Here is a 26550-nt window from a genome sequence, read left to right on the forward strand (position 1 = left end):
AAAAAGAAAGAAAAAGTATGTGGATCTTTTGTTGTCGCCGGTTGCCATGGTGAAACAGGGCTCCATTGATGATGGCTTTTTATTTTCTTCATGCACGCGCTTAACTCAAGGTTAACAAACTCAGAGTTGATTGAACTAACTCATATCAGCTGTTCAGGGGGGTATTCCAAGAAGGAGGTTTACTGGCTAAACTGGATATGTTAACCCAGGGTAAATGGTAAACCTGGGATTTCCGTTCCAAAATGGTCAGGTTAAGTAAGTTACCATGGTAACATAGGCTCTGAACCTAACCTGGTAGGGGGTAGGTTTTATGCCGGTTTTGTTCAGGTTTGTTCAGATAACCCAGTTATGTTCGGGTATTTAAGCGCAAATTCAGGAGGGCTGCTGCAACTTGTTACACACAGAAGCCCAAATTGTCCGTTCAATTCACCGTGAGAGGGTGATAAGACCACGATATGACATTTTGGCTTTCCCCGATGAGTATTTGCGAGAGCGCTACCGTTTTGCAGCAGAATCCCTGATTTATTTGAGTAACCTTCTCCCTCCATCACTGTAAACCCTAATAAGTTCACAGAACTCAAAATATTTTAGTGATATTTTTAAATGTTTTAAGTTTGTATAAAATAAAAATTACACTTACAGTTGCCTTAAATTATCTTAATATTATCTTTAAAAAAGTAATATTCCACAACTTATAGTTTGGGAGAAATACACTCACAATTTTCAATATTCCTCAGCTCATAGTCTGTGGGAAATACACTCAAAATTCATTCTAAAATCAAATACTGATGCCAGCCCACTACACATATAATCAGCTAATAATGTTAGAAAAAATGAAAGCGACACCACTGTTACAATTAATAATTTGACTCCGGTAATTTCGCTCATTGGTATTAAATAAACAATAAACAAATAAACAATAAACAAATGTGGTATTTCTATGTACAGTATAAACATTTTAAAGGTGCAGCAGTTTGAGGTAGTGAGAGGACAATTCTGAATAAAAATAAGAATAAGTATAACCTGTTTACAATTTTAACAGACAAAAAATACAAAAAATACAAGAAAAAAATTATACAAAAGAAATACAAAAGTGAGAGGTGCTCTTCTTGTTAAATTAAGTAATTAAAAAAAAATAAAAAAAATACATCCTATTATCTCTTTCAAAATAAATCGACAACAAACAGTAAAAAGGAGAAAAAAAATCATAAATAAATAAATAAAATAAAAGAGCAAGCAAGACGTCAGGAGCTGACCGGATGTTGTTCTACAAAAGCCGATTTATTTATTTTAAAGTTGATTTCAAAATGTATTTTGAGACGATACAATTGATTAATAACAAGAAAAAATGAATTAAAAAAATACATCCTATTATCTCTTTCAAAATAAATCGACAATAAACAGTTAAAAGGGCAAAAAAAGAAAACGTTGCACCATGAGTTTGTAATGTGTCTTGTTAAATAAGGTAATTCATTTTTTTTAAAGTACATCCTATTATCTCTTTCAAAATAAATCGACAATAAACAAAGGGTTAAAAAAATTAAGAACACGTTTTGTCATTCTTCTTGTTAAATTAAGTAATTTAAAAAAACATTCTATTATCTCTTTCAAAATAAATCGACAACAAACAGTAAAAAGGAAAAAAAAAATCATAAATAAATAAATAAAATAAAAATAAAACGTTGCATTTCCGCTGACCCCGCGTGACCCGGAAGTGCTTCAGTTGAATGAGACGCTGTTATTTCATAGCGGCGTGATCTGCAGAGCCCGCTCAAGCTTTTCTGTTTCTTTCTTCCTTTTACCCCGTAAATACATATATATATATTTACATATATATATATATATTGGTGTTTGGACTACCGCGCGTGTGCACCGAGCAGGGGTTAAGATGTCCAGGAGACGACACAGCGACGAGAACGACGGTGAGAAAACAGCTAGCGGCGGCTAGGCTAACGCTAGCGCTCACACGCACGTTGGTTCTTTACGTTCACGTTTCTTATTTATGCTTTATCTAAAGAAAAACAGAAATATTACAAATGAAATACCAAACAAACCGCTTTGCACTGTTTTCTGCGCGATAAGACGAGGTTTATAGCTTTATATTTGTAAGCTTTAAATATCCACTGGGCTTACATCAAATACATCAAAACACAACAATAAAAAACACTTTTCTGAACTTATCAATATGACTCTGTCCTTCACAGGATAAGTAAAATGGATCACTGCAAAAACTCACAATCTTAACAAGAATATTTGTCTTATTTCTAGTTAAAATGTCTCATTTTAGTAAAAAAAATCTCATTACACTTAAAACAAGACTCATCACTGGAAAAAACAACAATTTTCACCTGTTTCAAGTAGATTTTCACTTGAAATAAGTAGAAAAATCTGCAAGTGGAACAAGATTTTTTTGCTTGTAATAAGAAGATAAATCTTGTCCCACTGGCAGATTTTCCTACTTATTTCAAGTGAAAATTTACTTGAAACAGGTGAAAATTGTCAAATAAGTTATTTTTCTGGTGTTATTTTTCTGGTGATGACTCTAAATGTTGAAATAGCAGTAAAACCACATTCATTGATGAAATGACATAAGGGATGGAAAGGAGGGATGGCAGTTTTACAGGGGGGATGATTTGGACCGTTTTTATTTCAGGGGGGGGTTATTTGGACCGTTTTTATTTCAGGGGGGATGATTTGGACCGTTTTTATTTCAGGAGAGATGCCATCCCCACTCAACTCCAGTACTGGGTATAACACATAAAATAATGTATCAGACAAAGATCAGCATCAGTGATAAAAGTGATCAGATGTCACCTATCATAATATAAAACATCAGCATCAGAGAAACAAAACAACAGCAAAAACATTTAAAAAAAACCACAGTTACATCAGGCTGGCTGACTCTTAAGCATAGGATTCTTCATCCCCCCTCAATTAATGTGTACCAGCATTAATAATAATTCGTTTATTTTATTTTTTTGGTGGTTGAGACCTTATCTCTGTATCTGCCGTGACTACCGAAACAAAAACCCTTACAAAAAAAACAATAAGATTTTTATCTCCTACCTCAGTTAAACATCCTGTTTTGTGCTTTTGATGCTTTAGAAACCAAACACATCAAGGCCTTTGTCAGGGTTGGGTTGCATTCATTTTACATTAAGACAGCAGATTATTTCTTGGACTGAGGATGTTCTCCACAATAAATTTAGACTTCAATTTCGGCCATTTGATTAATCTGGTGCTCCTCATCATCTTCATGACTGGAGCAGGAGTCTGATGATGCTCCCAGTAAATGTTGCTTCCTGGGTTGTTGTGCTTTTCTCAAGGCCCAACTTTCACTTTCACTGGACTGCCTTGCTTTATTTTTGTGAGTGAATAGTTGCAGCAAGTGAGACTGTTTGGATATTAAAGTAGGTGGATAAATAGTCTCTGTCATCTCGCTGTGATCTGTTTAGGTAGAGGATCATGGAAGTAGTTGTGGAAGCACAGTATCCATTCTGGAACTCTGTAGCCTCTTTCTCTGCCTCTAGAGTAGGGATGGGCGGTATGGACAAAAAAATTATCACGATAATTTCTGGCATTTATCCCGATAACGATAAAAATTACGATTTAAAAAAAAAAAAAAAAAAAATACCAATTCAACTCCACCTTTGTAACGATAAATCTATCACCACATTCAGTCTTTGGAGCTCCCAAAACACGTTTTCTTAGCTTATAAAATCACAAAGTAGGAAAAAAATACAACTTGCTAAAGAAACAGGACAAATAAATAAAAGTTCACTGACAATAAAATCCTATCAGTGATGACCTCTTCTAATATAAATAAAATGTGCAAATTAACCTGTGGTTGGAACATGCCACAAATTAGATACTATTGCAATTTTTTTTCCTAATAGTCAAACGTTATATGAAAATGTAACAACCATTTCCTTCTGTTTTTGCAGACTCTGAAGATAATAGATGATGTTTGCTCCTCGTCTCTCTTTATAAATCCAAACCAGTTCCAGATAACGGAGCTCTCAGATCCGCCTTCCGCCATGTTTGTTACACAAAAACGTCAAACGTGAATTTATCCTTTTTACCGTGAATTTACAAATTCGTACCGCAGGGAATTTTTTTGACGGTATATCGTGAACGGTAAAATATCGCCCAATCCTACTCTAGAGGCCGACTCAGTTCTTCACCCAGCTTACACTGTCCAGGATTGAGATTGAGATACAAATGTGGATCCACTGCTTGGTCAGGAAGTGTAGAAATCCCAGGTCATCTTTGTACCAGAAGCCTAGACTGCATGTGACAAGTCCAATTCCAGCCAGTATTTGTGTTCTGAACCAGCTTGTGTTTTGTGCACTTTTACCGCTGCCTCTCCTTCAGCTTTGTGCATGACAGTTCACTCTTTTCAAAATGCTCAAGGCAACCAGAAACTTGCAGGGTCGCCAAATCTGCCCAAATCATTTAAATCACAGCAGCCTTGTGAAACGTAAGCTTTTATTTTGTGGTGTGTTGAATTTGGAAATAAGATCCACAAGTCTGTTCTTAATATTTGAGGCTGCAGGTATCTCACTTAGAAGCATTGTTCCCATTACTCCTACTCGTACCTTTTTATATAAACACAAGGGAGGATTTTGGATTAGGACAGGATATCACGCTGCGTTGACATGATCACACACACACAAGCTGCTTCTGAGGGTCTGGTGATACCACTGTTTCTGGATAAGATAAGACTCAAAACAGAAGTTACTGTCACCCAGAAACGTCTCTGCTTTTGATGCCAAGGAAGGACACGCGTACTTGGTTACAGAACTGCACTTTAAGGACAACTTATGTTGGTCTTCGTCAAAGGTCAAAGGTCTGTTTCAGGGATAACTGACTACCTGCTGAAGAGCTGCACCACTCTCTCCTCTGGTCATTTTCATTAAATAAACAGCAGCAAAATAATAATTGCTCTGGATCAAACAGAAATGCAGTTAAACCCTTACTGCCGAGCAGCCAGATATTGTGTACACAATTCGATGGAGAGTGAAATAAAGTTAAAATCTAATCAGTCTTGGAGTGATATTGACAATTACAGTAATTGACATCACTAAGACTAAATTATATAATCCAGTAGGTTCATGGCTGTGCATTTAAAAACCCTCAACTTACACCAGTCGACCAAATTCACTGCCTTCACTCAAAAAACTAAGGATCTTACCAAGAAATGTTCTTATTTCTAACCTAAAAATGCCATTACACCTGATAACACACATCACTTAAAAGGTTAGGTGTTTTTCCCACGTGTTTCAATTGAACTTTCATTTGTGTCAAGCAAATTTTAAGTTCTAGTTAAGTTTTAAGTTAAAGTATAAGATTTTGAGTTTTGGCAGTGTTCAAAATAAACTTCTGATTCCTGCTCTATTGGAGCACATTAGGCACCAGTGCTGCTTGTTTTATCCATGAATGACTACAGAGATAAAACTGAAAACTACCCAGTTAGCTTTATTACGTTTTTATTTTTCTGACATTTTCTGCCTTTTCTTTTAGTTAAAACTGTAGCGGGAACAGATGTTTAGAGGAACCTATGTATGTACCGGGTTAGAGGGGGAACATATAGGAGAACGGACCAGAAGAATATAGAGTGGATTAAAAATAAAAGTTAAGCACTGAGTTACATGTGTCTCCGCCTGAGCACGACGTTCCAAAAACCAAACACATCCTCCTCTTTCTTCTTCCTTTACGTGGGCGGCGTCAGCGCGCTGTGCCGCATTAAACTTAGTCCGGGCGAAATACCAATACTTTGAGCTGCAAAACTAAACGATTCCTCGAGGCAGAGAAAATTCCTCGACCATTTTTTGTAATCGAATTACTCAAATTATTCGAGGAATCGTTTCAGCCCTATAAGCAATGAAATGTTGCATCCTTATCAAAAGTAGCGTGTTTCATGTCCACGGCCAGTCAGAGAATGTCACTGAGGGTTTCTTTGGTTTTAATTTGTCCCTCTCACATTAAGACCCTGGTTTCTTTTATTCGATTAATGGACAACACCTTTTATTTGTGTTGCAGTTCAGTGTTTTTCACATGTTCTTTATTATGGTGAGATGGGGTGGAGTTGTTTGATTTGTAATTGCTTTGTTGGTCCTTTCCAGGGGGTCAAGCCCATAAAAGGAGGAGAACATCGGAGCCCATTGAGATCGAGGACCGTCTGGAATCACTGATATGTCGTGTGGGAGAAAAAGTAAGAACATTACAGAACGAGAAATACTTTCAGTATGAGAAGCTTCAGGATATATTTCATTTGAACGCTTTCTGCTTGACCTTGCATCTTTTAAACCCCTGGTTCCCAACCTTTTTTCCTTGTTTCCCTACTTGTGTCTAAGACCAGCCGGCCCCCCGACCCGTACGTACTAGCACCAATAGAGTAAAGCGATTCGTTACGAATCTTTAATTGAAAAAATGAACATTTAATTATGTTTTTTTGATACATTTCTCTTTGGTTTACCCTGTACAGATATGACTTCTTTTTTTTTTCGCCTTCATTTTGTGTCACCAATGTATAAAATACAAACAAAAACATAAAATAATTTCTGAAAAATGTGTCTTTTTAATATGAGAGCAAGATTTTTCAACATTTTTCCTTCAAAAACCTGTCAGAGTAGTAGTATGAATAAATAAAATACTAAGTGGGTTTATACAGACTTGGATTACAGTATTCCATTAGGTGTGTTATTATGATTTTTTTTATTTATTTAACATGCCCAGGTTGGGAGACACTGTTTTAAACAACACGTTACCTCATTGGATAAATGCTGCATTTTTTTAATTATTTTTTTTAGTTGCATGCTATTTCCTAAAGGCACTTACAGGACTGTCTCAGAAAATTAGAATATTGTGATAAAGTTCTTTATTTTCTGTAATGCAATTAAAAAAAAAACTAAAATGTCATACATTCTGCGTTCATTACAAATCAACTGAAATATTGCAAGCCTTTTATTATTTTAATATTGCTGATTATGGTTTAAGATTAAGATTCCCAGAATATGGAATAACGTACTTCCAGGAAATCTTCAAAAAATGTTTGCGGAAAGGGACGGAAAGTATAACCTCAGAGGGAAGGGGAAATTTAAACAACCAAGTGCTCGTACCACGCTAAAAACAATGTGTATTTCAGTCTATGGAGTAAAAATGTGGAATAGTTTACCAGACGAAATAAAAGATAGTAAAAGTGTTGTCCAGTTGAAAAAAAAGTTTAAATGGTGCACTTTTGAAAAGTATAAAATGTTATAGTTTATTACTTTATTTTTTTTCTCGTTAAGTTAATAGTAGTTTGGATTATTTGGGTACATAATCCTTGTGTTTATGGCTACATGTGCATGCATGGGTATGTATGTGGGTGTGTATTCGGGTATATCTGTAGGGTGTGTATGTATGTATGCATGCAAGAAGGTATGCATGTGTAGATATATTTATATAATTATGTGTGCAATCATAGTAGTGTATTCTTGTGTAATTTTGGTAAAGTTTGGGATATATGTTAATATACATTGTTGTAGTACTATAAAGTACTGTATTACTAGAATATGTTTTGTTTGTTTGTCAAATTTTGAATAGTAAACAAGGGTTTGGCGCCTAAAAGCTATGCTTCTGCCAAACCCTTTTCGTTCAGCCATAGTTTAATTTATTTTTTCTGTTTTGTTCATGTTTGTTCTTTTTTTATGATGTTGCTGCTGAACGAAATAAACATTCATTCATTCATTCATTCATTCAATATTCTAATTTTTTTTAAATAGGATATTTTAGTTTTCTTAAGCTGTAATCCATAATCAGCAATATTAAAATAATAAAAGGCTTGCAATATTTCAGTTGATTTGTAATGAATCCAGAATGTATGACATTTTTGTTTTTTTTAATTGCATTACAGAAAATCACAATATTCAAATTTCCTGAGATAGTCCTGTAGTTCTTGTTTGGTCTATTTCCTCCTGAGTTAGTTCTGTAATATTAAAACAGCTGAATTGTTTCCATTTTGATTGTATTTATTGTTACAGAGCACATCGTCCCTGGAGAGCAACCTGGAGGGCCTGGCGGGCGTCTTAGAGGCCGACCTTCCCAACTACAAAAACAAGATCCTGCGTATTTTATGTTCGGTGTAAGTTCTTCAGTTTCCCCGCACTGACGGGTAAACCCAGAGAAAACGCCTCTCACAGCTCAGTTCTCACTCAAGTGTCCTGTGTCGACAGCGCCCGGATCCTGCCCGAGAAGCTGACCGTCTACACGACGCTAGTCGGCCTCCTAAACGCCAGGAACTATAACTTTGGGGGCGAGTTTGTGGAGGCCATGATAAGGCAGCTGAAGGAGACCCTGAAAAATAACTTGTACAACGAAGCGCTTTACCTGGTATGTTAGTTTACACTAAATCTCATTCCAGCTTGTGTTTTACTATGATTGAATTATTATTATGATTTACTTTTCCTTTCAGGTGCGTTTCCTGTCAGACTTGGTTAACTGCCACGTGATTGCTGCTCCTTCCATGGTGGCCATGTTTGAAAATTTTGTCAGTGTTATTCAAGAGGAAGATGTTCCTCAGGTAGGTTAATGTTACATGTGAAGTGGTATTAATGTAATTAAAGTAGCCAAATTGTTGTAGTCATTGGTACCATTTAGGGCTGGGCGATATGGACCAAAAGTCATATCTCGATATTTTCTAGCTGAATGTTGATACTCGATATATATCTCGATATTTTTTCTGTGCCATAATTGGGGTTTCCCCCAAAGCATTATAGCATAGCATCTCTGTTAGCATCTCTGTTAGCATCTCTGTTAGCATCTCTGTTAGCATCTCTGTTAGCATCTCTGTTAGCTTCATTTTTTTCTGAGGCAAACCCTTAAAAAAACAGTGAGTTTTAATACAAAGCCTCGTGCCAAATGTCACACAGGTTCCTTTATTAACAGAGGTCTGCACAATATCAACATGTATAAAACAAATTAAATAAAAATAAACTGCCTGCATATATAAAATAAAAATGCTTCTTGAATAAAATAAAACAAATATCCCTTTCCTGCATAACAATTAAATTAAAATACACTGTACAATTAATACAATGTAGACAGTAACAGGCAGACTTTCCACTGAGGTTGACAGTTGTGCAAATAACAAAACATTTGTACAAATCTCAAATAAAACATTCAAGTCAATTTGTCACAAAATAAGCTATATCAAAATCATAAAAAAAAAAAAAAGTTTTTTTTTTTTTTAAATCGATATAAACGATATTGTCTCGTACCATATCGCGTTTGAAAATATATCGATATATATTAAAATCTCGATATATCGCCCAGCCCTAGTACCATTAGAGAAGCTCTGCACCTATCAGAATGTACAGAGGCGACTAGTACCATTGTCGTTCAAGTTTTCTTAGCTTATAAAATCACAAAGTATAAAAAAATACAACCAGATAAATAAAGAAACAGGACAAATAAATAAAAGTTCACTGAAAATAAAACCCTATCAGTGATGACCTCTTTTAATATAAACAAAATGTGCAAATTAACCTGTGGTTGGAACATACCACAAATTAGATACTATTGACATTTTTTTTTCGTAATAGTCAAACGTTATATAAAAATGTAACAACCATTTCCTTCTGTTGGGTAACAAAATAGTGCAAAAGACAACATGATGAAGACCAAAATATATTGCCATCCTTTGCACTCGCTGTTTTTTGCAGACTCTGCATATAATAGATGATGTTTGCTCCTCGTCACTGTTTTTAAATCCAAACCAGTTCCAGATAACGGAGCTGGAGCCTCGTTTAACAACGAGCTCCTCGCTCTCAGATCCGCCTTCGCCATGTTTGTTAGGGCTGATTTATGGTTCTGCGTTAAATCGACACAGAGCCTACGGCGTAGGTTACGCGGCTTTACACAAAAACGTCATCAACGGGAATTTATCGTTTTTACCGCGAGATGACAAATTCTTTCCGTGGGGAATTTTTTTGACAGTAAATCGTGAACGGTAAAATATCACCCATTCCTACTGCCAACTCAGAGAAGGAGGAAACAACCAGATTCTGCAGAGTCTGTACAGCCGCCCGGATGATCGTCCAGTGTGATGTGGATCTACGAGCCAATAAGATTCTGCTCCACAAAGTTACGGAACCAAAATGCGATTTACGTCGGTTGGCCTCTGATGCGTGAAACCACGGCCACAACTAAAGCCGGGCATACACTGTGCGATATTTTAAATCGTTTGATTCAGCCCCATCTCAAACTGCACGACTAGATTGCGGAGTTCAAAAGTTCAGAGCCCACGATTTATGTTCTCACACTGTACGAGCCGATGCTCTGATGCTCCGTCTGCTCACACTATACGTTCATAATCCTCCCGTCGGACCTCTGTGTACTGGAACTAGAGGCCGGTTTTGGGGCAGGGGTGGGCTGTTCCAACCCAAACGTGCGTCCTGCCCACCCGATCAAAGGTTATCGGATCCTTTATTTTTTTATAATTTTATATATATATATATATATATATATATATACATATATATACAAAAATCCCCAAATATCTGTACCGTTTCTGATTGGGTGTGTGCACTGCACATCATTTTTTGACACAACAAAGAACGCATACAGCAAAAGTTGTGTCTCGGCGGAGGGACCCGACGTCCCAGCAAAGTGAGAAGAGAAAAAAGAGCAGCAGCCGAACAGCAGACAGTGCACACACTAAAGGCTGATTTATGGTTCCGCGTTACACCAACGCAGAGCCTACGGCGTAGGGTACGCGGCGACGCGCCCCGTACGTGGAAATGCGCTCTTTTTTTGCTATTAATACATGATTTGTAATGTGAATTTGCAACACTTAAACTACAAATAATAGTTTTTGACGTGACATCAGAGATTGCGCATGCTCTCTGCGAAAGGATGAGGTAAATCGGGTCGTAGCTGCTTCAACTGTGATTCCTTCACGAGGAGCGACCAGGATTTCAAACACGCTTGATTTTCTTGCGACCTCACGATTTGTGATCGGGAGCTCGTCGTGAGGTGTTAATCTCTCGTCGTGAGGTGTTAATCTCTCGTCGTTACCCCACGTTTACTGCACGAGGCACGAGCAACGATTGGGTCAAAATCAGTCCCGATCCAAAAAATAGTCGCACGACTGGAAAATCGGATCAAAACAAGCCGATAATCGCACAGTGTCTGCCCGGCTTAACTCCACCGGCCGGAGCTTCCGCCATTTTTTCGTAGCGGTGTATCGCGTCATTCAGGCAGCCAATCAGCACAGAGCCTCATTATCATAGCCCCGCCCACTCAGAATCCTGCATAGATAATGAGGTTAGAGAATGGGAAGATAAAGACATGGATCAGAGGCTGAATTTCTAATTTATTTAGCAAAAACAATCAAAAACTTGTTTTTAAGACATTCAAGGCCTGTTTAAAATAGGGATTAGATGCCATAGTAGGTCCCGTTTAAGTGTCTTTTTACTTAGTTGGATTCCTGCAGGAATGTGCATCTTGTACTAAGGACAGAGTCAGTGATCTCACCATAGATAATCCTGTTAAATGTGGATCCTTTAAGGAAGCTTTGCCTTAACATTTATGCCTATTTTGAGCCTCTTGTCAGGTATTGGATGATAATTTAATGTTAAAATATAGTAATTATGTCAGAAAACACCCCTTGAATGAAATCATTGAGCAGACAGTTGTTTTTTTTTTACCTTTTGCTGACGTTTCTGTTTAAATTGTAACAAAGATGAATATGTTTCATCTTTTTCTATTCACGTAATTAATTGGTCCCAATTCAATTTTATTTATATAGCGTCTATTACAACAGAACTTTGTCCCAATGCACACTAGGGATGGGCGGTATGGACTAAAAAATGTATCACGATAATTTCTGGCATTTATCCCGATAACGATGAAAATTACAATAAAAAAAATACCAATTCAACTCCACCTTTGTAACTTTAAATCTATCTCTCTCTCAGATCCACCATGTTTGTTACACAAAAACCTCATCAACGGGAATTTATCTTTCTTTCTTTCTTTCTTTCTTTCTTTCTTTCTTTCTTTCTGACTCATTTCCTTCCTTCCTTCCTTCCTTCCTTCCTTCCTTCCTTCCTTCCTTCCTTCCTTCCTTCCTTCCTTCCTTCCTTCCTTCCTTCCTTCCTTCCTTCCTTCCTTCCTTCCTTCCTTCCTTCCTTCCTTCACGTACGTTGTGCGTGGATTTAACACAGAACCATAAATCAGTTTTACACAAAAACGTCATCAACGGGAATTTATAGTTTTTACCGCGAGATACAAATTCTTACCGTGGGGAATTTTTTTGACGGTTTATCGTGAACGGTAAAATATTGCCCATCCCTAATGCACACACAAGGAAAATCCTGAGCTTTAACGAGAACTAAGACCCCGTCAGCTCCTGAGGAACCCGTTTGCGTTACGAGGTGTTGTAACCGCGGCTCCTCTGCTTCCTCAGGTTCGGTCCGACTGGTTCGTGTACGTCGTCCTGTCGTGTCTGCCCTGGGTCGGTAAGGAGCTTTACGAGAAGAAGGATGTTGAAATGGACCGACTGCTGAGCCAGATCGAAGGATACCTCAAGTGAGACGTTTGTCTTGTTTCTGCACAATCTCTCGTTTGTGTCGTTGCCCGTGATCTGTGGTCTTATCCAGTACTGGAGTTGTAAAATAAAATCAGGGGGGATGGTGGATTTTATCATATGGGGACAGATAATTTGTGCTGATTACAAATAATATAATATATTACAAATAATAGCAGTGACCAAAACAGCTGCAGAAATACTGCAGGAATGACATAGCAGCAGTTAAATGCAGCCTTCTGTAAGCTTTAAATATCCACTGGGCTTACATCAAATACATCAAAACACAACAATAAAAAACACTTTCTGAACTTATCAATATGACTCTGTCCTTCACAGGATAAGTAAAATGGATCACTGCAAAAACTCACAATCTTAACAAGAATATTTGTCTTATTTCTAGTTAAAATGTCTCATTTTAGTAAAAAAATCTCATTACACTTAAAACAAGACTCATCACTGGAAAAAACAACAATTTTCACCTGTTTCAAGTAGATTTTCACTTAAAATAAGTAGAAAAATCTGCCAGTGGAACAAGATTTTTTTGCTTGTAATGAGAAGATAAATCTTGTTCCACTGGCAGATTTTTCTACTTATTTCAAGTGAAAATTTACTTGAAACAGGTGAAAATTGTCAAATAAGTTATTTTTCTGGTGTTATTTTTCTGGTGATGACTCTAAATGTTGAAATAGCAGTAAAACCACATTCATTGATGAAATGACATAAGGGATGGAAAGGAGGGATGGCAGTTTTACAGGGGGGATGATTTGGACCGTTTTTATTTCAGGGGGGGGATGATTTGGACCGTTTTTATTTCAGGGGGGATGATTTGGACCGTTTTTATTTCAGGGGGGGGATGCCATCCCCCTTAATCCCCCCTCAACTCCAGTACTGGTCTTATCTTCAATTCTTTACTTCTATCCCCTAATTTTCTCTGCCGTCATCACTTTCCAGGGGGAGAGTGAAGACCCACGTCCCCATGCTGCAGGTGTGGACGGCTGAGAAGCCTCATCCCCAGGAAGAGGTGAGAAACTGGGGGTTGGTTTAAGGTCCACGGTGTTTAAAACCAGCTAGTCTAAAAAATTAAAAATTAAATCCATGATGTTAATTATGAAAGAGGAAAAAAATCCTAAATGATACTGAACTCCTTTACTTTCACAATAATTTTCACAATTCACATTTTCACATTCACGATTTCTATTTTACCCACATTCCTACCCTCCCCATAATTGCCCAGGGGAAAGAAAAAAGATACATATTTTTATTTATCTTTAATAAAAAATAAATAAAATCATACATTAAGGGAAACAAAATTAAATAAATATATATATATATAAAAAATGGCAGCAACAGCGATATCAAACTATATATATATATATCTATACAAACATACATACATATAAGGCACCAGTTCAAAAATAGAGATACTCATTGTTCCCCTTGGAAAAATTCTCCAGTTTTGAAAATAATAGAGACCAAAATTCTTGAAAGATTTGAAAACAGTTGTATTTTTCCAAAGTTAATTTTTCCAATGGTAAAAAAAAATGAAATTTGATCCAAAAAAAACTTGAAATTTGGAGGGGAATCATCTTTCCAAAGTAAAAGTGCATTTCTTAGCGAAGTATGTGATCATAATTAATATCCTGCTTTATTTCCGGTCTAACTGAAGATCCAGTGTATCATTTAATAAATACAAATTGGAGCTTAACTCAAAATTCATTTCGAAAACTGATTGTGTGACGGAATGAATTGATTTCCAGAAACTTATTAAAAGATCACATTCCCAAAACAAATGCACAAATGCACTGAACTCCTTTACAGTTGATTTTACTCTATAAAATAAACATCAAGCAGAAGATTAAAACTAACGTTTGACTGTAAATCCTATTATACTGAATTGGTTCGCATTCAGCTGAGAACTGGATTTAATTTAATTTAATTATTTAATACAACAGTAAAGTGCCCCGAGATTAATCTTGTTTTTAATCAGTGCTACATGAAATGTTTCCACAACATCATATAATTGAGACGGACTGTTGTAAAGAAGATACGGTGTTGTAACTAAACTACAGATTCCTTCTGGAGTCCGGATTGCCGATTTTTATTTTATTATTTTCTTGCCTATATTTTTTTAACCCCCAAAGAATAAATGTGTATTTCAAACTAAAAAAAAAAAACAGATAGGCTGTTTACATGAGAACCTTCATCTGATTTGGCCTCTTGAATATTAACAATATACAAACCCAAATTTATATCTTAAAGGGGACCTATTATGAAAAACAGGTTTTTTCTTGCTTTATCATTCATTTTGCAAAAAAAGAGCCATAAGAACAATCAGTATAAAACGATATAGAGATCCAACAAATCCATTATTCCTTCAGTTAAAATTGTTGAAATTTCATGAATTAGTAGATTATAGTATTCTGCAAATTATGTTTGAAGCTCATAAAAAAACTTTACCAATCAACATTCAGAAAAGATTTGAAAAAAGAGAAAGCAAGTATAACTTAAAAGGAACAGAGATTTTAAAAAACAAGATTCAGGACTAAATTAATGGAACGTTGTGTTTCTGTGAAAGGAATCAGTTTATGGAACAATCTGAATAAAGAAAACAAAGAATCCAAATCAAACATTACATTCAAAAGAACAATTAAAGCCTGTATGTTAAGTAAATATAATGAAATATGTTAGTTACGTTTGATTGACATCCCCATAGACGGAGGTCATTTTATTTTATTTTAGTTTTTTATTTACTTAGTTGTTGTTTTTAAAATTTTTAATTTATTTGTGAATTTATTTCTTGGAAAAAGGGGCAGATTAGATAAGATTCTTCTTCTTTCTGCTCCCTTTTCATTCACTATTTATGAACATTTGTGTTTGTATTTGTAATGTTTTTTTTTATTTTTTGAATTAAATAAAGGAATAAAATGAAATGAAAATTGACTATAGCCAAATATTGAGCTGTTCTCTCTCTCTCTCCGTGTTTGTTCCAGTACTTGGACTGCCTGTGGGCTCAGATTCAGAAGCTGAAGAAAGACCGCTGGCAGGAGCGCCACGTCCTGCGTCCGTACATCGCCTTCGACAGCGTCCTGTGCGAGGCGCTGCAGCACAACCTGCCGCCCTTCACCCCGCCGGGACACATGCCCGACGCCCAGTACCCCATGCCCCGGGTCGTCTTCCGCATGTTCGACTACACCGACGCCCCAGAGGTTCGTTAGCCGCTCCTCGTGATCACGGGGAGAGAACAAAGAGAGGAGAAGAGTGCAACATTTTCCTCATCAAACTGACTTGTGAATGTGGAACTCATAGCGCCAGCGCCTCAGCTAACCCCCTATCGTCTTTGTTCTCCGTCTGCAGGGACCCGTCATGCCCGGCAGCCATTCTGTGGAGAGATTTGTCATAGAAGAAAACCTGCACTGTATTATCAAAACTCACTGGAAAGAGAGGAAGACCTGGTGGGTGCTGAGCCCTGTCGCTTTCTTACTTTTATACAATATATATTTTACTTTCATAATATTCACTCACTGAATGTACATACAGGACTGTCTCAGAAAATTTGAATTTTGTGATTTTCTGTAATGCAGTTACAAAAACAAAAATGTCATACATTCTGGATTCATTACAAATCAACTGAAATATTGCAAGCCTTTTATTATTTTAATATTGCTGATCATGGCTTACAGCTTAAGAAAACTCAAATATCCTATCTCAAAAAATTTGAATATTCTGGGAATCTTAATCTTAAACTGTAAGCCATAATCAGTAATATTAAAATAATAAAAGGCTTGCAATATTTCAGTTGATTTGTAATGAATCCAGCAGGGCTGCAACGATTCGTCGACGTCGACAAAAAACGATAATCAAATTTGTCGACAATTAATTCCATTGTCGACAATTGTCGCCAGACGTGTTTTTCCAACGGAGTGCGGCGTCTCACTTCAATACAATCTCTGCCGAGAGTCGCGCGTGCACGATGGCGTCTCAGCAGCTGCGGGTAATAAAACTTCAAAAGTTTGGGAGCATTTTAGCCTCGATACGGCGAATAAAAAGATTACTTGCAAGGTTTGCAAAGCCGACCTTCCTCATCACGGAGCACGCCGGTGATGCATTTGAGAATGCACGTCAGACTGTTGAATGAAACGGACCCGCCTTGGTAAGATATTAAGCGTATTTTGGCTTTAAAAGAGAGCTTTAACGTTATGCCTGACTGTGCCTGACAAAAGTAATTTAAATTAAGTCAGATATCTGGAGAAACTGCGTTTAGTGTAACTTGGATGAGAAACGCGGGATTTGGGACGGAGTCGGTCAGCAGCTTCTCTCCCTCCACAGCAATGTAATGGCCAAGCCATTCATTTATTAAATTAATTCGTTTAATTCTTAACTTTGTTTATTTTATGTCATTTATTAGTATTATTTGAGCCACTCACAGCTACTCTCGTTATAACCTCAATCATAATTGATGCAGCGCGAAAAGCGAAAAAAGGCTTGTGCGAACATGACAATGATGGATTTGCATCTAACTTTCAGTCAGGTGACTATGAACTGTCAATTATCCATCAAACTCCACAATGATCATGTTAACATTAAATCAGATACATTTGTCTGGGCATTTCTATTGCGGGACGGGAGAAGACACAATGTCAATGTCAATTTTATTTATAAAGCACATTTAAAAACGACAGAGGTCGACCAAAGTGCTGTATAGCATACAAGAAAATAAAACGATACCAAAAGAAAAACACAGTAAACAGTGTAGAAACAATAAAATCACTAACATACTAAAATGATCAATAAAATAGTAATAAAAAATAGAAGAATAGACGACAAAGAACAGACACATAAAGTGCACAATCACTTCACACAGATGTGGGGAACTAATTTGTCACACACTAAAAGCCAAAGAAAATAAATAAGTTTTCAAAGAAGACTTAAAAACCACTAGGGTCTGGGCAGATCTAACATTTAGTGGCAAACTATTCCACAGCTTAGCTTAGCCACCGCAAAAGCTCGGTCACCTCTAGTTTTGAGCCTGGATTTCGGGACGTCTAAAAGTAACTGACTTGACGACGTCAGAGCTCTGGCTGGTGTGTGAGAGTGGAGAAGTTCATTAAGGTATTGGGGAGCCAAGCCATTCAGTGATTTAAAAACAAGCAGCAGAATCTTAAAATCAATTCTGTAGTGAACAGGAAGCCGTGCAGGGAGGCCAGAACCGGTAATGTGGTCACGCTTTCTACTTCCAGTCAGGAGTCGTGCAGCAGCTTCTGCACCAGCTGCAGGCGTCGCACAGAACGCTGGTCTAAGCCCACGTACAAGGAGTTGCAATAGTCTAGCCGTGATGTAATAAAAGCGTGAATGACCCTCTCCAAGTCTTTTGGAGATAAGTAGGGCTTTACTTTGGCCAGGAGCCTTAGCTGAAAAAAAGCACCTTTAACTACAGACCCAATCTGTCTATCGAATTTAAAATCACTATCAAAAATGACACCAAGGCTTTTAATAAAAGAATTCATTTTGGAACCAAGGGGGCCCAGAGCATCAACAGAGTCGTTAAAAACAGCCGGATGCCCAAACACAATAACCTCAGTTTTATTTTCATTTAGATTCAAGAAATGTTGTTCCATCCAAACCTTAATGTCTTTAAGGCAAGCTAGTAGAGGCTGCAGAGAGTCCTTACACTTTAACTTTAAAGGAAGGTAGATTTGGACATCATCGGCAAAACAATGAAAAGAAACGTCATGCTTTCGGAGAACAGAGCCCAGAGGGAGCATATATAAAACTAAAACAATGCATCTCTACTATTGTGCGCCGTGCGGGCAGGAATTCATGAGTTTTGCGGGAGGGGCGAGAGTGTAACACACGTTGCGGGCGGTAATGGTAATAACAGTCCCGCTATATCATCTCTATATCATCGCTATATACCATCTTTCTTGTGTTTATTATCATTTGCCACATAATTAAAGCAACCTCATACTAAATTAAAAAAAAATTACTAATTATCCGATTAGTCGACTAATCGTTTCAATAGTCTGTGACTAGTCGACTATTAGCCCTAGAATCCAGAATGTATGACATTTTTCTCTTTTTAATTGCATTACAGAAAATAAAGAACTTTATCACAATATTCTAATTTTCTGAGACAGTCCTGTAAATAATGAACCAGTACCAGAACTCTTACTCCGGTGTTGTATTTTATCTTGGTTTATTTATTCTTTTATCTCTTAGTGCTGCCCAGTTACTCAGCTATCCGGGGAAAAATAAGATCCCGCTCAACTATCACATCGTGGAGGTAAATGGTCTTTCATTTGTTTTTGCTCTATTCAGTAAAATTGAAGACGTTTTAATGGAGGGGACTGTTTTTCTTTGCTTCAGGTGATATTTGGACAGCTGTTCCAGCTGCCCGTGCCTCCACACATCGACGTCATGTACACGGCGCTGCTTATCGAACTCTGCAAACTGCAGCCGGGCTCTCTGCCGCAAGTCGTATCCTTTATCGATTATACGTTCAAGTGAAGAAATGGATGGGTGCAAATGCTCAAAGGTAGAGGGGATTCCAACTTCAGGCTTTATTCTCTCTTTTAAAATGTAGGAAAACATTTGGTTTCTTTCTCTCAATGCAACTGTGACGTGATAGTGCAACAACAGCTTCTCTTGTGCTAACATGTCTAGAAATGTTGCAGATCGGATGTGTGAAACTGTGACCTTTGTAGATGATAATGTGGATTTTTTGTGTAGCTCATTAAGTTTGTTCTTCACAACAACTTCAGCTGCTTTTTATAGTTCCTTCTACATCTAGATCAGGGCTCGGCAACCCGCGGCTCTAGAGCCACATTTAGCTTTTTCAAAAATGTTTGACCTCTTTTCCTTTTTTTTCTTTTCTTTTATTCCTTTTTTTTTCTTTTTTTTTTTCTTTTTTTCTCCTTTTTTTTCTTTTTTTTTCTCCTTTTTTTCCCTTTTTTTTCTCTTTTTTCTCCCTTTTTTTTCTCTTTTTTTCTCCTTTTTCCCCCTTTTTTCTCTTTCCCCCCCTTTTTTCTCTTTTTTTCCCCCTTTTTCTCTTTTTCTCTTTCACTTCTCTTTTTTTCTCTCCCCTTTTTCTCTTTTTTCTCTCTTTTTTCTCTCCCTTTTTTCTCTTTTTTTCCTCCCTTTTTTCTCTTTTTTCTCCCTTTCCCTTTTTTCTCTTTTTTCCCCCTTTTTCTTTTTCCTTTTTTTTCTTAATTTTTCCTTTTTAATCTCGAAATTTTGACTTTTTTCTCAAGATTGTACTTCAACATTAATCTCGACATTTCGACTTTTTTCTCGAAGTGCATAATGAAAAAATCTCCCCCAGTTCTTACTAATATAGAAACATACAGCATGTGTTTCTTCATTCTAAGGCTGATACAAGACTTTTCATTTTTTTGCGGCTCCAGACATGTTTGTTTTTTGTGTTTTTGGTGCAACATGGTTCTAAAACATTTTGTGTTGCCGACCCCTGATCTAGATTAATTTTAAACTTTTAATCAAAAACCAGAAACGGGACAGGCCGCCTGAGAAATCCCTCTGCTCCCGTTTAGTCTAGTTTCTGTGTACGCACCGTCTTCCTCTGCAACTCTGGGTGGAGAAATGGCTTCATCAATCATTTATCTTGATTAAACATTCAATTGATTATTTTTAACAATGCAAAATGACCCTAATTAGATTTAAATGCCGACCCAGCTAGACCTGGTTTACCCAGTGAAGTGGCCAGTGAGTGTATATACTTATACAGAACACAAGCACTTTTATAAAGACCTCAATCAGCTTACAAATGGTCAAATTAAACTCTCACGATGTGAAAATGAGTCTCCTTGAAAGAAAGAAAGAGAGAAAGAGAGAAAGAGAAAGAAAAGCGGCAAAAGTGTCACCCACCGTCACTAATACCCTTAACCCAGGCGTCGGCGAGCCGCATGCAGCTCTTTAGCGCCGCCCTAGTGGCTCCTGGAGCTTTTTCAAAAATGTTTGACCTTTTTTTTCTTCTTTTTTCCTTTTTTTTTCCTTTTTCTTTTTCTTTTTTTTTTTTCTTTTTTTCCTTTTTTCCTTTTTTCTTTTCTCTTTTTTCCTTTTTTTCTCTTTTTTGCATCCTTTCCTTTTTAATCTTGACATTTCGACTTTATTCTCGACCTTTCCACTTAAGTGCATAATCAAATACTAATATAGAAACATGCAGCATGTGTTTCTTCACTCTAAGGCTGATACAAGACTTTTCATTTTTTGCGGCTCCAGACATATTTGTTGTTTGTTTTTGGCCTAATACGGCTGTAAAACATGTTGGGTTGCCGACCCCTGCCTTAAACGCACCACTACCACTAGATGTATTCTGTCTGATGGATTACTCTACTTCAGGTGCACAGTTGGACAATATGTTCCCACAAGTCCGTTGAAGTGTCCTGTGCACCTTAAAGGTAAGGACTTGGTGGAATGTTCCTGTTAACAGAGCCGTGTTTTAATATCTGACATCAGTAATTTATGGAAACCTGTATCATGTAACATTTTTGTCAAGCTGCTTTTTAGACATTTCCATCAAAATTGGCAGTATGTTGTTCTGGAAACCCAGCTGAAGTTGTCAGTCCTTGTGTTATTGGGATTTATCTATAAATGTGTGAACCTTAACCTGGCTGCTAGCTGGCTCAAGCCACAGAGATGCTGTACATGAGACTGGACACGATGAACAGCAGCTGCATAGACCGGTGAGTTACGGCTTCAAGGTTTGTTGTAGGGGTGTAACGAAACACTAATGTCACGATACGGTACGATACACAATATTGAGGTCACGATAACGATACAATATTATAACAGTATTTTTTTAACAACCTTGAATGAGGAACATATGACTGGAAAAAATGGTCTTTTATTTGAAAGACACAAAATACAAAACAATGATGTGCGTTTGCCCTATTGTTACAGTTTGTAATGCTTTATAACTGTTTAAGTTTTAAAGAGAAAGCCAGGCCAACCATTTTCCACAAACTGAACTAAAAGTAAATGTCAGGTTTGCATTATGATCTTCAGTTTCAGACAAGTACAAATATTTAGCCACAAACTGAATAGTTTCTCTCATGTATGATTTGACTTTTTTCTTTTCCAGAAATTTAACAACTAAAATTAAATAAATAAATAAAAGTAAATAAATACATACAATTTTACATAATAAAACAGATTGATTCATGCTCACCTTATAAGTGTAAGAGGAGATTTATTTTTGTTAAGAAGGTTATTTCATTATTTTATAAATATATTCTTTATATTCTGATGTAAATCAGGGACTAGTTTATCTGTAGTGATTAGGCTGTTTTAGATTGGGCGGAGTGATACGCCACAGTACGGCACTAGGTGCTGTGTTGATGTTCTAAAATCCTACACTGTTGAGGGACATTAAAGTACACTGGAACTCAGCAGAAGTTTCCCCGTGTTTATCCTACTCACCACCCCAAAAAGGTTTAATTAAATAAGGTAAGGCTTAACTCTACACCAGCCTTACATCAGTAAAAGGTTTAATTTAATAAGGTAAGGCTTAACTCTACACCAGACTTACATCAGTAAAAGTTCAGAGCTCAAAACCTGCAAGAGTCCCGTGATCGGGACCAAAACGGGACTAGTTTCTTCTGAGCGGAGGAAGATTTAGGTCCGTGGGTCGAGGCGCGGTCGTTACTAGTCAACACAATAGATTAATATTAATAACCCAATATCAGATACAGTTTGTCACCTCCACGGCACGTTTTGTGACGTTTTTGTATCGCAACATTTTTTGACACAAAATATTGTTACATCCCTAGTTTGTTGCCACTAATGTAAAAAAAATTAACCTCATCTTTTTTTCCCTTCACAGATTTATCAACTGGTTTGCGCATCATTTGAGTAACTTCCAGTTTCGATGGAGCTGGGATGACTGGTGGGTGACTGGCTGCTGGAGAGAGTTCCACCACGTTATTCACCATAAACATCACAGAACTGAACGCGTGTCTCTTTTCTGCTCAGGGCCGACTGCCTGACCGTGGATCTAGAGAAGCCCAAGCCCAAGTTTGTGAAGGAGGTTCTGGAGAAGTCTATGAGGTAATGACGCGTTGCTCGTCGTGCAGGACTGCAGGAAGTCCGTGGACTTCGCGGCCATCCGTTTTTTGTTTTGAAATGACAAAATAAAAATAGAGATATAATCCGTTCCCCGTCTTTTGTTTTGATAATAAAAAACGGAAAACGGATCGTTATCCATTATCCGTTATCCGATTTCATGAAGTGAAGACAGATTACAGATTAAACTCATGTTTCACTCCCATGTTTCATATTTGATTTATTTTCTGTTTCAACATTAAAAAAAAATCTAAAACTGTTAATTTTCAATCTGATCAACAAAACAACCAGAAACAACTTTCTTCATTTATTACTGCGCATGTGCAATCCCCCTATTTGTCCAATCCTTGTTTTCAGTTTCCTTGGAAACGAATAGGAAATAGAGAAAAGAGTTTTCCACTCGCTGTTTTAATTCCCAATTTAGATTTTCAAACACATCAATAAAATCAGATAACGGATAATGGATAACGATCCGTTTTCTGTTTTTTATTATCAAAACAAAAGATGGTAAACTGATTATTTTGGATTATTTCTCTATTTTTATTTTGTCATTTCAAAACAAAAAACGGATGGCCGTGAAGTCCACGGACCGCAGGAGTTCAAGCGAGAGCTTTCTGTGAAGCCGGGGCTTCTGAACGTGGTCGAGATCTTGTTTGAATATTACGTTTTTTGGTTTGCTGCTTCTCTTATAGACTTTCTTACCATCAGCGGATAGTGGACATCGTCCCCCCGACCTTCTCCGCCCTCATCCCCGCCGAGCCCCTCTTTTCCTTTAAATACGAAGACGAGAGTGCATGTAAGAAAGTCCACACGTTTGTCTTCATTAACATGTTTATGAAGGACTCTTAAACCATTGATTGACAGTAGTGATGCACCGAAATGGAAATTTGTGGCCGAAACCGAAAATAATAATAAACACTTGGCCGAATACCGAATAATACCGAACATGGTTCTTCGCAGTTTTTCATTTATTTTGCCAATTTTTTCACCATTGCATAAATCAAATACATTTGATTTAGGCTTTTCAAAGAAAAAAATCTTTTACAAAATTACAAGGTAGAAAATATTTATTGAACCTAAAAAACTGAACTTTTTTTTTTTTATTTATTTATTAACATACAGTGCAAACAACGACAAAAGACAACATGTGTGTGCGTGCCGTGTTTGAGTGTAAATAAGATGATGAAAATAGATACATAAATTGAGAATATTAATTTGAGAGTAAACAAATAAATAATTATCATATGTTATGTTATGAATCTTTATTTCGGCTTGTACAGAACAAGATGAAAAGGAAGAAGAAAAAAAAACATTTCTTTTGCCGAAAAGGTGTAGGCTGAAGCCGTAGCTTATAGTGCAGGGGTCGGCAACCCGCGGCTCTAGAGCCACATGTGGCTCTTTAGCGCCGCCCTAGTGGCTCCTGGAGCTTTTTCAAAAATGTTTAACCTTTTTTTTCCATTTTTTCATTTTTTTTTCTATTTTTTTTTCCTTTTTTCTTTGTTTATTCTTTTTTTTATTCTTTTTTCCTTTTTTTTCTTCCTTTTTCTTTTCCTTTTTAATCTCGACATTTCAACTTTTTTCTCGTACATTTCAACATTTATCTCGAAATTTTGACTTTTTTCTCGAAATTTTGACTTTTTCCTCGACATTTTGACTTTTTTCTCGACATTTCAACTTTTTTTCTCGAAATTTTGACTTTTTTCTCGAAATTTTGATTTTTTTCTCGAGATTGTACTTCAACATTCATCTCGACATTTTGACTTTTTTCTCAAAATTTTGTCTTTTTCCTCATCATTTCAACTTTTTCCTCGACATTTCGACTTTTTTCTCGACATTTTGCCTTTCGCCATTTGCCTGCATTATAAGACTTATACGAGACTTTTCATTTTTTGCGGCTCCAGACATATTAGTTTTTTGTGTTTTTGGTCCAATATGGCTCTAAAACATTTTGGGTTGCCGACCCCTGTTATAGTGCCTACCCTTTTTTCTTATGATCAGCAAAAATATGAGACATTAGCTTTTACTCAGTGAAAACAAACAATACATAAAGAAGAAAAAAAAAATAAGTAAGACAAAATATAAAATTGACATTTCACATCATAGAATGGAATGGTGTAGCATGATATCATATAAATATAGCATAATAAATATAGTAATATCCTAATATAACATAATTTGTATAAAATATTATAACATATAACCAAATTATATCACCATACTATTATATATAATACTATAGTTTAACATCCCATGAGATTTCATAACTTAATATAATAATATGAAACAATATATCAAAACTGAACATTTTTTAATTTACCAGCATTATGTTGTTTTGGTTCCACCTCCTGGTGAATGTTAGGTCAAATTCTTTTCGATTTATGTTTGTGGTGCAACAGTTACGGGAGCGGCCCGTCTATTTCCTTATTTTACAACGCCGTTATTAATTGTTCGGTTTTTTTCCCACTTATTCCACCGAACACCGAAAGTGTTTTTTTTGCCATTTTCGGCCGAACAATTTCGGTTACTGAACAATCGGTGCATCACTAATTGAGAGATGAAGCAACTCCGTTCTGTAAAGTAACGTCTCCTCCATCCTCCAGCTTCGTTGCCAGGTTACCCCGTCTCCATCACCGTCTCCAACGCCATCAAGAACCGAGCGTCTAACGAGGAAATCCTCACAATCCTCAAAGACGTCCCCAACCCCAACCAGGAGGACGACGACGGCGAGTTCTCCACTTTATCTCTGCATTTATTCTGTCGTCATCGTTTTCTGTTTGTTCTGCAACAGCCAGAGGTGTCTTCAGTATTCATATTCATTACTCAGGTAGAAGTATAGATACCAGAGTTTAAAAATACTCCTGTAGAAGTTGAAGTATCAACTCAAGTTTTTTACTCAAGTAAAAGTATAAAAGTACTGGTTTCAAAACTACTTAAAGTATAAAAGTAAAAGTAATTTAAGGGGGAAAAAGCCATTAAGGACAAAAGCCATTGAAAATGAATGTATCTTAGTATAATGTAAATATACTAAAGAAGCATATATGTGTACTATTGAGCATTAACATGTGTTAATATAAATATATTAAAGAAGCATATATGTGTACTATTGAGCATTAACATGTGTTAATATAAATATATTAAAGAAGCATATATGTGTACTATTGAGCATTAACATGTGTTAATATAAATATATTAAAGAAGCATATATGTGTACTATTGAGCATTAACATGTGTTTCAGAGAGCAGCAGATATGATGACTAGTTGCCTATTAGTATTGTAATGGTGCAAAAAGTCAAACTTCATGTTCATGTTATCATTTATCCTAACCTTTATTGGAATGTACATCCAAGTTTAGTTGCAGGAATCTGAGGGAACGGATGTAAGAACAAAACTGGACAAGAACATCTGAAACAACCACAACCAAATTCACTCTATCCGGATGGAGCAATTTAACTGGATAGTTTTTATTAAAGGCCGAAATGAAATAGAGTAACGAGGCTGTTTTTAAAATGTAAGGAGTAAAAAGTACAGATAATTGCGTGAAAATGTAAGGAGTAAAAGTAAAAAGTCGTCTGAAAAATAATTACTCCAGTGAAGTATAGATAACCAAAATTTCTACTTAAGTAAGGTAACAAAGTATTTGTACTTTGCTACTTGACACCTCTGGCAACAGCACTTGGAGGAAACCGTCCAAAAAGAGCATCGGTGTCCGTTTCCGTCTCCTGATTTTTGCTCGTTTTTTCCGTCCCTGCAGACGAGGGCGAGACGTTCAACCCCCTGAAGATCGACGTGTTCCTGCAGACGCTGCTGCATCTGGCAGCCAAGTCCTTCAGCCACTCCTTCAGCGCCCTCGGCAAGTAAGTCCCAGCGATATATACGCTCTGCTGCTCCTTTTTATTCTTAG

The 26550-nt window shown here is 36.7% G+C and overlaps 1 protein-coding gene across 1 annotated transcript in view; it reads left to right on the top strand.

The window, feature by feature from the left end:
• Window positions 1-1736: 1736 nt before the first annotated feature.
• The window catches only part of LOC133446728 (nuclear cap-binding protein subunit 1), a 45865-nt gene continuing 21051 nt past the window's right edge, over window positions 1737-26550 (top strand). Inside the window, exons 1-17 of the mRNA XM_061724743.1 lie at window positions 1737-1922; window positions 6126-6214; window positions 8025-8125; window positions 8217-8373; window positions 8456-8563; window positions 12452-12573; window positions 13526-13595; window positions 15565-15780; window positions 15929-16026; window positions 18791-18854; window positions 18938-19048; window positions 21206-21270; window positions 22410-22472; window positions 22559-22633; window positions 23341-23444; window positions 25249-25371; window positions 26401-26503. Of these exons, the coding sequence (XP_061580727.1) occupies window positions 1889-1922; window positions 6126-6214; window positions 8025-8125; window positions 8217-8373; window positions 8456-8563; window positions 12452-12573; window positions 13526-13595; window positions 15565-15780; window positions 15929-16026; window positions 18791-18854; window positions 18938-19048; window positions 21206-21270; window positions 22410-22472; window positions 22559-22633; window positions 23341-23444; window positions 25249-25371; window positions 26401-26503 (1703 nt within the window). The 5' untranslated portion in view covers window positions 1737-1888. The remainder of the gene's footprint in view (window positions 1923-6125; window positions 6215-8024; window positions 8126-8216; window positions 8374-8455; window positions 8564-12451; window positions 12574-13525; window positions 13596-15564; window positions 15781-15928; window positions 16027-18790; window positions 18855-18937; window positions 19049-21205; window positions 21271-22409; window positions 22473-22558; window positions 22634-23340; window positions 23445-25248; window positions 25372-26400; window positions 26504-26550) is intronic.

This window comes from Cololabis saira, chromosome 7, assembly GCF_033807715.1.
Source record: "Cololabis saira isolate AMF1-May2022 chromosome 7, fColSai1.1, whole genome shotgun sequence".
Lineage (NCBI taxonomy): Eukaryota > Metazoa > Chordata > Actinopteri > Beloniformes > Belonidae > Cololabis > Cololabis saira.